The sequence below is a fragment of the Loa loa genome, assembly GCF_000183805.2.
Source record: "Loa loa unplaced genomic scaffold supercont3.349, whole genome shotgun sequence".
NCBI lineage: Eukaryota > Metazoa > Nematoda > Chromadorea > Rhabditida > Onchocercidae > Loa > Loa loa.
In genome coordinates this window covers 40347-51378 of record NW_018108529.1, presented here as the reverse complement: position 1 = coordinate 51378, position 11032 = coordinate 40347, and the positions used below count along the sequence as shown (strand labels likewise).

The window sequence follows — 11032 nt, the reverse complement described above, 5'->3', positions numbered from 1 at the left end:
CAAAAAATAATTGAAAGAATCTGAGATTTCCCAGATTTGAAAAAAACTGGGTAACCTTTAACAATTGATTCTCTAAGAAAATCACTATAGTGGTGCAATTTGCGCCGATAAAAAAAAATCCAATACCAATAACAATATATGCTAATGATGGTAGGTTGAAGAGTGCTTGACACACATAGGTGAGAGAAATTAGTGATAAGCTAAAAGAAATGAAATTATTGATTGAACTTTCAGAAGTTTTTTTTTTCTTCTGGAACGTTTATAAAAAAAAAGGAAGTTTACCCAGCACAAAATAGTAGAACGAAAAGTGAAGCAGAATAGTAAGGAGTAATAACAAAATGACCAACTGCCATGATGTTATATGAAATGATAATAATAGCAGTAACTATTAAATATGTTATCTGAAACAGAATATTAATTATAAGAAATACTAATAGTAATACTTCATTTATTGTTTCATTATTAAAAAATTTCTTCCTAACTTGAAATTAAAGAGAGATTGATAAGAGGAAAATGAAAACTTACAATATCAACGATGAAATTAGCGAACCAGTAAATGAAAGGTGTAAGACCTGAGATCATTTGCAAATGTTTACTAAATGATATACGTTCTTCAACAAGTGATAAACAAAAGCATGCAGTAACAAGTGAAACAGTTAATAGTAATAAAATTATCCGGAAAGATATTATGCGAATCCTGAAATACAAATACACCATTTGAATAAAATTTCTCCTTCTTTTGATGGTAAATAATCGGAGAAAAACATTATACAATTTTTTATTTCAGTTTTTTGATCATTGTCACATCTCAATCGGCTCCTTCATAAAACCAATCTGGATAACTAATTTGCTGTAACCAGTTGATAGATTCTAGAAATCCCTAGCACTGTTCATATTATTTATGAAAGATAGCGGTACATATGCTTGAAAAACCTAAGTATAATCAGAGCTGTCGAAAAAGACATGTATCCATTTAGAGAGATACTTTTAAAGGTACGTAAATTACTGGAAATCTGATTAGCTTGGGAACCATAAAATGGCTATAAGACAGCAACGAATGACCTTATTTGTAATCTTCATTGTTGTATATTAAATGATAACTTACAGTGGGATGCTATCAATGTATGATGATAAGCTATAGTTCATTGGATGTGAGTAAGTGAGAATTCCAATAGTTGCAGGATCCACCGAACTTTCAGAGCGTAAAATTGCATTATGATAAGCATTGATGGAAATGGGCAATGAATGCCACAATTTGTTGTTGTACCATACCTTAAACATATTTCCTTATCACTTATCAATTTATTGACATAATCAGTTTAACACTGATTGTACTTTTTAATATATCAAAGTTTATTATTTAATATATCTCATCCGACATATTTTCTTACCATACCTGAATTAGTACTTTTTTTATCAGTAATATGATTCATTAATTTTCATTAATATAACTAATGGTTCTTCTTTTCCTTAACAATCTACCTAATCTGTAGAACTTTTTGCAACGTTTCCGAAGCAGTATGGTCAGCATCTCCACGACAATGTAGTGAACTTCATGAACTCGTAACTTCCTTCCAACTTTGTTACTTCAACTTCAATAATCCATTCCTACGCGACACCATTTTTTTCTTCTCGCTTTTTTTTGTACTTACTATTAATAAAAAACTGCTGATAAACTCAGAGGTGTCCATCTTGAATTTACCTATAAAATATTAAAATTAATTACCTTACTGTTCTCTTCCGTATCAAAATTTGCCATTGAAGTAGCAATAAGATCCTTAAAAGTTTTATTCCGAGGACTAAATGGATTCTCGACAAAGCTTACATTGAGTGCAGCACGTTGCCAATCGATTTCCCATATTTCTGTTGCTTTCTTCATAAAACTCACTAAAATAATGATGAAGAAAAGGCATAAAACAAACAAGCCTTTCATGAATAACTTCGAAATGCCTAAATTTCATAGCTAAAAATTCATGAATTAAGCTTAGGTCACTGTATAACATTGCAATTTTATTATTATGGATTCCATTTTTCAAATATTTCCAAAAAATAAATTTTGGAAAATCGAAAAGTTAATACTTACATGAATTATGCCAACCAATTTGTGCATGTAACTTTTCTGTATCATTCAAGGCAACCACACTAAACTGCGCAAACTGCCAACCACCGACCCTTAATTAAATGTAAAAACAATGGTTTGACAAAGTTTTTTTTTTTGAAAATTCAAATTGAATGATAAATGTCATTACTATGAGTACCAAAATTACACGATAGCTAATTAATGAATGAAGCTTCTACGAAAAATAATAAAATGTCAAGTAATAATTAATAGTACTCAGACTGTCTGTGCATGTCATTACAGTGAACGTCACTTTTATGGATTAAAAAACTAAAACAAAACACCCGCTTGAAATTTTTTTAAGTTCTAAAAAAGAGTGACAACTAACATGAACGGATTTTTGATAGTTAAATCAGAAGTAAGCAATCGAAACTGTGAAATATTGCGATAAGTAACATCATAAATGACATTAGCAGTGGGAAGTGTCACATTACTCAATTCATAATTAAAATCATTTGCTGTTGTACAATTCCAACCTGATGAATCACAACCACATCTTGAAAAGAAATCTCATCGATGTAAAATAAATGCTTTAGTTGTTGAATTTAAAATTAGAATAAATTTGAAATTCAATTAAAATAAGTTATTTAAAAGTATTTGGATATTTAGCAATATTAATCAGTGAATTTGAGATATATCTTTCTCCATTTGTTCACTTTCTCTGTCTCTTTTTATCCCATTTCAAATGGAATATTTTTTGAATTCATAATTTTGAAAAGCTTAAGCAATTTGAATAATTTTAAATTCATCTGATTCACATAAAATTTACAAATTCATCTAATTTGCATAAATTATTGGAATGTACTAAATCAAACAAAGCATACTTTTGTGGGACATTAAAAGGAGCTAATTCTGATGGCAGACTGAGGTTCGTTAAGAAAGTAGCATTGACATAACAAGGATAGATTATCCCATCCAAAGTTGGACTGAAATTCAAAAAAAAGATGAGACGTCCTCTAAAACTTTGAATTTGAAAGGCAATTTAAACTTTAAAATCTTTGAATTTTGAAACTGAAATTGCTGGTGATAATAACACTTACCTGACAGGACTATGATTGATGCATCGGACATCAGTCCCTGGAAATGCTGTTATAGCTTTTAGATACTTTCGACCTTTTGTAGCTTTATTTTGGTTTTCGAGACTGAAATATCAACACATCCTCTAGTTATTTTGCACAACGATCAGAGAGTATCATCAGTAATTATCGATTACTGATGTAACGGCAAGGGTAACTTTAAATATCAATAAAAATGATTTACAACAGTTTATAGGAGGAGAGATTATTTAATGCAATGAATTATTATTTCATTTGATGATCAAACCTGAAATAACTTAACGTCCAGTTTCCATAAATTCCACTGATCAATTCCAAGGGAGGTGCAGTTTCCGGTCTGTAGTTTGAATAATGTTTACTAAGAAGTTTGCTATATATTTCGGCTCCAAATATCAAAAAAATTGGTATTAGAAACTGAAAATATTTAACATTGATAATAAAAATTGAAGAATTACAAATATTGTTACAAACAGAACCACAGTAATCAGACATTATTCAAATATTTTGTTGTGGCCTCAGCAACTTTACTTATTAAGAGAATTATTTTAAGCTTATCTTCCCTAGAGCATTTTTAACGTATGTTAACTGTGATATCAGGATATCATTCAAATAGCAAAAATATTCCAACTCAAACCTCAAAGAATATGATGATAATGCTTCGCTTGGATTCATTCAAACGTTTGTTGATAACAGTTCTAAAATGCTGCTTCCGTATAACAGCTTTACCGTGTATATATTCTATGGCTGGATGTTCATGACCTGTAGAAAGAGTTTTAATTTCAGTATAACTCAAGGTAACTAACTTCAATTTCTCCTATAAATTTTCATATTTCCCAAACATTGATCTATAATTTGAATTTCATTGAGCTTAATTAAAAAATCTATTTATATCTTCATTATTTTAAATATTTTTGTCACAGAGTTTAATCATAGTCACTTTCATAAAATTACTTAAAGAGTGCGCTAAGCCAAGGTCATGTATTTCGAAGTAAACATTGTTTGAAACGTGAAAAATGAAGGGCAAAAGCGAAGAGCGGTAATGAGCTGTAATCATTAAGCACCTGTTACAAATACTGGAAGTGATGCATTTGTCGGGTTATCCAGGATGTTTTCGTTGACAGAGTATAGAATACTACGAAGTCTTCTGGAAAGGTTAGGACAGCAACATCTACCATAATCTTTTTTCAAAGCTTGTTCTTCGGTTGGCGCTAATTGCAAGAAAATCTGTAAGATATTCCGAAGAAATGAGCTATTTCATTGAAGACAGTAATTAAATTAGAGTTGATTGTATGGAAAAACGAACAAATACATTTAAAAAATTTTTGAATCCATAGTTTCTTTTCGGAATTTCAGAACACAATTAAATTTTAATGGGGAGGTGATTAGGCCAAAACATTTTATCTTTTCACTTGATGGCAATTAAATTGCTAAATTTAAAATTAAAATTCAAATAACTACCTGCTGAAGTGTTGGAGCAGTGATACTATAATTTGTAACATTCAATTCATGTTTTGCTTCTTCAATTTTTTCAAATAATCTATAATTAATTAAGATTTTAAATAAACAGTTTTGAATTAATTTTGAATAACATTTAAAAGTTATAAATTATTTAATAAAATAAGAGGAAAAAGGATAAGAAGATAAAAGTAGAAAGCAATAAAAGAGTAAGAAATCTCACTAAAATATTTATTTATATGTTTCGATGTTTTGAAGTTTCTTTTTTTTTTATGCAAAAAGAAACCAAATTTTCTTTTTTCTGCTTCAGTTATATTTTAAGCAAAAAATGACAAGAAGTTTTCGAATTGTCCAATTAAAAAAAAAAAGTCAACTCTTTTAATTCATGCGCAGTTAAATTGATAGGCAACCGATACAATGCTTCATTTTCATACTTTTCCACAAGCATACATTGTTCATTAGTTTGTTTCATCAAAAACTTTTCCATAGAACTTTCAAATACTTCTTTGGTACTCTAAAAAGTTAAAAAATAAAGTGGAACATACTGGTTATAAAATTTGAGAGAAATCCAATGCTTTCTTTAATTATATGCAATTAACAAATGCATAGTGAAACTCGCATTTTAAATTTTATTGAATTTCGGGAATAGCTATTAAAAAAAAAAGGAAAAAGAAAAAACAAATACCGATGTTTTTAAAATATTCAAATACAGGCCATTTCCAAATTTCTTTTTGAGAAATAACGATGAGCCTGCAACCTGAAGTTGCCCTTCTGATATTATAGCAATACGATCGGCTAATAAATCTGCTTCATCCATGTGATGTGTTGATAGGATTATTGTACGTCCTAGAGAAAGTTATTTACTCTTTCTAAATTTTGAGATTTACCAGAAACTTAGGCATTAATGACCATAGTCTTCGTTCCACAAAAATAAGAAAATCATTTCTGCCTAACTTTTTAGTACTACCAGATACCATTGTAAACTGAATTTTGACGTAGTTACTTAGATGTCCACTTACTTAATTTTTTTTTTAATATATTAAAAATTTTTAACTGAAAGCAAGCCTTTTTTATTTCTGATCAAGATATCCCAAATGGAACGCCTGGCACGGGGATCCACACCAGCTGTAGGTTCATCGAGAATTACTAACTTTGAATCACCAATTAAAGCAATACCGATGCATAACGTACGTTTCATACCATCTGCAAATAATCTGACGTAAAGTATTGTTTTAATACACTAATTGTACTACTATGATTTTATTAAAAAGTGTACCCGAAAGATAACTGACAAGTTTGTCTTTTGAGGCGGTTAAACCAAGATCCTCTATGGTTTCGTCAACCTCGTCATTAAGTCGATCGCTTGGAATACTCTTTAAAGTGCCATAAAATTTCAGTTGTTCGATGACAGTCAACCTAAAACAACCTAACACTGAAGACATGAATAGTAGATGAGCTTGTGATAGATTAAAGCAACAAATAACATCCGGTACGAGAACCTATTTGTTGAGATTACCACTCAAGTGTTCTAAGTATTGGACATCTACAAACTGTCCATACATAGTAGTCCAAATATGTAATCAAAAATGAACGAAACTTACTTATCGAAGAGAGTATTATGCTGTGGACATAAACCGATGGAATGACGTATGATATGCATATATTTTTTGATGTTTAAACCATAAACAAACATTGTACCTGATGTTGGTTGTGATAAACCAGTCAAAATTGAGCTGAAAATTATTACATAAATGAAGTTTCCTTTCCAGATATATTTCTCAACTTGATATCAATTTTTCAGACTGTGGCAAACTTTTCAAAGTAACCATACATAGCTGTTGTTTTTCCTGCACCATTATGTCCAAGTAGAGCAGTTATCTGTGATTCGTAGAATCGCATATTTAAGCCATCTAACTGAAACTAATTAGCGGCATTCTTCAAAAGATGTACTTGTCCAAATTCCTTCCAATAATTAAAAGATAGCTAAAAAGATATCTATCTAATAATACATCATTAAATCTAACAGTTAATGTATTTGTCAGAATTCTACTCGTGTACTTTTGATCTGAACTGATCTGTCAGAAAGTCCTTATCTGGTTAACTGTTAATTCGAGAAAAATCAAGTCCCTCACTGCATTAAAAATAAAGTTATAATTTACCGCTTTCGTCCTATTTCCATAAACTTTGACAAGACTACAAATGTCTACCGTAAGCTTCAAATCAATCGGTTCTTGTTCATAATTATCTGCAATATTGCAATGATGAAGATTATGATTTTAAAAATCATAATAATAAACAAGACAATAATTATGACTAATGCAATACTAATCACCAAATTTCAAAATGAAAATATAAAATTACTTCCATTTCCATAGATCAGATAAGTTTTTACCTGATGCTTCAATGGGAGTTATCTCAGCATCTGATACAGATCTTATCACGTAATTATCACCTAACCAGTATCGTTTAGTGAGAAAAAAGTAGAATGGTTGTGGGACACCGTAAGTACCTATAATTAAAGTCTTAATTATAATAATTGTTAGAGAGTAGCAACCATAATTTAGAATCATGATTTAGGAAAATGGTTAAATCATTGCCACAGATCATCATGTTGAAATTCAGGCAGTATCGGACTTACCCGGAAAAACAACACTGATATACCAAGCCAAAGAAATATAAATGAATGTGTCCAATGTAAATGCTGCTAGTACTGTCGATAAAGTAATTCGTAACCCTGTTGTAATCAATTTAAAAAATTTCATTATCATTTGAAGAATCATAAATTTATAAAAAGAGTTACTATTATCACTATCTATCATAAATACTTCCTGTCGGAGTTGCTTCCACAATCTTAAGTGAGTTAAATAAGTAATAATGATATCTTTCATGAGCGTTTTTGATTTCATTGATATCATAAATACCAATTAGTTTATTAGAAAGAAGAGAGCTGAAATTCTGATAGTTCATATTTCGAGTTATGATTTAGCTCTATGGAAGCTTCCTTTGATTTTAGAACATTAGAAACAATTAATTTTGAGTAGGAATACTCAGTTAATGCTCAGTAAGATCGACTTCCAGACCGATTTCCGATTCGAAATGATAATTTTATCATAGTGAAAAATTCGAATCCGACAAATCTCTCACTAACCGGAAATATGAATAGAAAGAAGCGATGACCAATCAGTTATATAATTGTTATCTGCCAGATAGATCAGTTCAAAACCATACGCTACTGCTGTTTGAGGAAAAAGTAACTGAAAGAAATCATATCGAAATCTAATAATGAAAATTTGAAAATGTCAATCAGAAAAACTATTATTGTCATTTTATTTTACTTAAATACGAGAATACTGTAACCGTTCCAAACAATACTTACCGTAATTGTTATAAAGGTTAAAGATTGTGTCCGGAAAGATATTTGATACGGAAAGAAGAAAAGAAAAAATAATCCAGCAGTGCTAGATGATGCTATATTTGTTTGAGAAAATAATGTTGAAATGAAGATACATTGTGCTATACAAGCTATCGAAAAGAGTGCAAAATAAATAATCAGAACCGAGAAATTTGTTACTGGCAAAAGTTTTCCATACTGAAATTTAAACTTATTCAATATTTCAAACTTTCGTTTTACCGAATAAAAATTGTTTCATTACTCTCAATCAATTTACATTGCTCAATTTTTAAGACTTCAATTTTTTCCCCCTTTAGCAAACCTTAACCCGAAGTACTGTAACCGTAATACCGGATAGAGCAGAGCATTTATCTTCCGGTAACATTATAAAAGTAAAGAAAAAGATTTCCCCGCATATTAACTATTATATGCTGAATTGGAGAGAAAAAAACGATTATTTTGGAGCAAATTTGCGCAATATTATTTTGAAAATGAAATTGTTTTTTATTGAATAAAAACCTTAAGTAAAATGGAAATGAAGAGAATGGAGATAAAAGTAAGAATGAAAGAATGTAAACTCCAGGAAATCCAATGGATCGAATCACGGAGACCCATAATTCTCATCATTTCTTTTAATCGCATCTCTTTTTCATAAACAATATTTTTAACAAGCAATGCTGATGGCAACATCCACGATAGAATAACAAACATTCCCAAAAAATTCAATATATAAAACCTGAAAAAAGGCTTGACTTCTTGGAAGGCTTTCTTTTTCATACTAATTTGATAACTTCTCTTTACTTGAATAGGTATATGGTGGAAATATCTGCCTTATAAGCTTATTGTGGTTTCAGGATAACAAAATCTGGGATGTAATTAGATGGAATATTGATGTCAGATGCTTCATATGAGCAAAAAGACACTGATATGAATAAACTATTGACAGTTTATCAGAGATAATTCTAAAGTGATTATGCAGCTAACACGTTGATAGCGATGTTCAGGGAACTATGGTATAATAATGAATAACTTATTATTAACTTTCATTCCTCCATCTTACTATTATTTTTCTCATTCTTCATTTTTTCTTGCCTATTTTAAACTGTTTGTCTCGTTCAAATCTCAACATATTCCGACACACTTAAAATGATCTATCAATAAGACTTAAGATTGTTTAAATTCTTAAATTAATTGATGCAGTGATATAATTTGAAGTCATACTTATCAATCTCAGCACATTTATATGGTTCCTGTTGCGCAAACAAACCCGTCGAGTACTTGCGACCGGTAGCATTTTCGATGAGAATTTTATCAATAGCTTCTTGAAGGAAACTAAATCCAGAAGTTAGATATTTCAAATCGATCAAATAATTATCACGTGAAATTTGACGACCAAATGAATCCATTAGATCTCGTGTTGCTGAAAATACGACAAATTGCACCACTCTGAACTGAAGAAAGGTATAACTTTTCTCCAATATCAAACTTACAGTCAATATAATCAGGTGGATAACGAATTTTGTATGTTATTACAGGTGGAAAATTTGTAGAATTTTCATTGATCTGTAGGAAAACAATCCCAGCCATGTACTGCTTGTGATCCATTAAACACAAGGCACGATCGATCATTTCTTCCTCATTGGAAACAACAACAAAACGGTCGAATGAGAAGCACTAGAACTATTTAGTTATTAAACTTTTCTTCAAAGTTTAAATTTCAGATTTCCCGAATTTCACTATTAAGTTTGAGCTATTTAAATTATACCTGTAGAATTTCTTCCAGTTTAAGCGTTATAAATCTAACGCGCATAAGCAAGGATGATGAATGAGATGAAAGATTGAACATATCTGATAATGCTGACGATAGAAATGCCACAAAATTACTGCTTAAAATACCTGATTTCTCCAATAGTTTCAATAATTGTATAATATTCTGCAAGTATTCAATAAAATAACATTGAAAATATCCCAAAGAAATTTAAAAACTTTAGAATTTTAAAATATATTTAATGAAGTTCTTCCAAACTTTTTCAATTTCACATTGTTTATAAATTTTTTTGCGAAAAAAGATTACTTGAGAGGCTGGACGTAGCTTGCTTTCAAATAAAGCATCTTGTAGAGGTGGTGCCAGGCGATTGAAATCAATGATTGAACTTTGCAGTAAACTGGCCCATCGAAGTGGTACCGACATCTGAAACGTATATTTCAAAAACCGTACGAGTGAAATCATTCTCAATTCACTAATTTGATAACTTGTCTTTACCTGAATAGGTATATGGTGGAAATATCTGCCATATAAGCTTAAATCTGGGATGTGGTTAGATGGAATATTGGTGTCAGATGCTTCGTGTGAGCAAAAAGACACTGATATGAATAAGTCTATTGATAGCTTATCAAAGATAATTCTAAAGTGGTCACGCAGCTAACATCTTGATAGCGATGTTCAGGGAACTGTGGTAGAATGATGAATAATAATGCATTCTGAAGTGTTGCAAATCCACCACAACATCACCTTTTCGGCAAATGCGTCAACAGTAGGAGAAGCGGGCGCCAACAGGATATAGCCATTAATCAACGGCATTAATTGTGACAAAGCTGCACCTTCCAGGAATGAACAGTTTCTCTCTGAAATATAATGCTTTCATTATCGGAAAGTAAAGCAGTGTAGCATAGTATAGTAAACAAAATATGTTAGTTGGTTGTAATGATCAGAATACTCCAATGAACCGGAATGACCGAAATATTTGGATGAACCGGAATGATCGAAATACCTGAATGTATCGGAATAAGACCACAAAATTGTTTTCTTATGTTGTCCACTATGTCGAGGTGTTAAGCGACGCAAAAATCATATATTTTATAAGATAACATTTTGAGATTGCTTGTGACCAACACATTTTACAATTGCTTGCTGTTTGATTCTTTTTGTTAATTCCTTTGGTTTTTAGAAAGGATATGGCTCAATGGTGGCTTGTGATGATCCAATGTGTCGTTATGAGTGGTTTCATTATG

At 30.6% G+C, this 11032-nt stretch overlaps 1 protein-coding gene across 1 annotated transcript in view; it reads right to left on the bottom strand.

Moving 5' to 3' along the window:
• LOAG_18530 (ABC transporter) overlaps positions 1 to 10601 on the bottom strand; it is a gene marked incomplete at both ends in the record, with an annotated part of 14947 nt that extends 4346 nt beyond the window's left edge. Inside the window, 30 exons of the mRNA XM_020451193.1 lie at positions 56 to 200; positions 283 to 401; positions 526 to 697; positions 1106 to 1272; positions 1727 to 1887; positions 2084 to 2172; positions 2448 to 2615; positions 2944 to 3045; positions 3160 to 3261; positions 3443 to 3588; positions 3809 to 3933; positions 4236 to 4398; positions 4633 to 4711; positions 5004 to 5143; positions 5315 to 5475; positions 5695 to 5832; positions 5906 to 6045; positions 6231 to 6362; positions 6461 to 6543; positions 6789 to 6874; positions 7022 to 7138; positions 7268 to 7363; positions 7778 to 7883; positions 8006 to 8218; positions 8540 to 8756; positions 9242 to 9440; positions 9511 to 9694; positions 9786 to 9953; positions 10095 to 10211; positions 10533 to 10601. Coding sequence (XP_020305047.1) covers positions 56 to 200; positions 283 to 401; positions 526 to 697; positions 1106 to 1272; positions 1727 to 1887; positions 2084 to 2172; positions 2448 to 2615; positions 2944 to 3045; positions 3160 to 3261; positions 3443 to 3588; positions 3809 to 3933; positions 4236 to 4398; positions 4633 to 4711; positions 5004 to 5143; positions 5315 to 5475; positions 5695 to 5832; positions 5906 to 6045; positions 6231 to 6362; positions 6461 to 6543; positions 6789 to 6874; positions 7022 to 7138; positions 7268 to 7363; positions 7778 to 7883; positions 8006 to 8218; positions 8540 to 8756; positions 9242 to 9440; positions 9511 to 9694; positions 9786 to 9953; positions 10095 to 10211; positions 10533 to 10601 — 4104 coding nt within the window. The remainder of the gene's footprint in view (positions 1 to 55; positions 201 to 282; positions 402 to 525; positions 698 to 1105; positions 1273 to 1726; positions 1888 to 2083; positions 2173 to 2447; positions 2616 to 2943; positions 3046 to 3159; positions 3262 to 3442; positions 3589 to 3808; positions 3934 to 4235; positions 4399 to 4632; positions 4712 to 5003; positions 5144 to 5314; positions 5476 to 5694; positions 5833 to 5905; positions 6046 to 6230; positions 6363 to 6460; positions 6544 to 6788; positions 6875 to 7021; positions 7139 to 7267; positions 7364 to 7777; positions 7884 to 8005; positions 8219 to 8539; positions 8757 to 9241; positions 9441 to 9510; positions 9695 to 9785; positions 9954 to 10094; positions 10212 to 10532) is intronic.
• Positions 10602 to 11032: the final 431 nt, after the last annotated feature.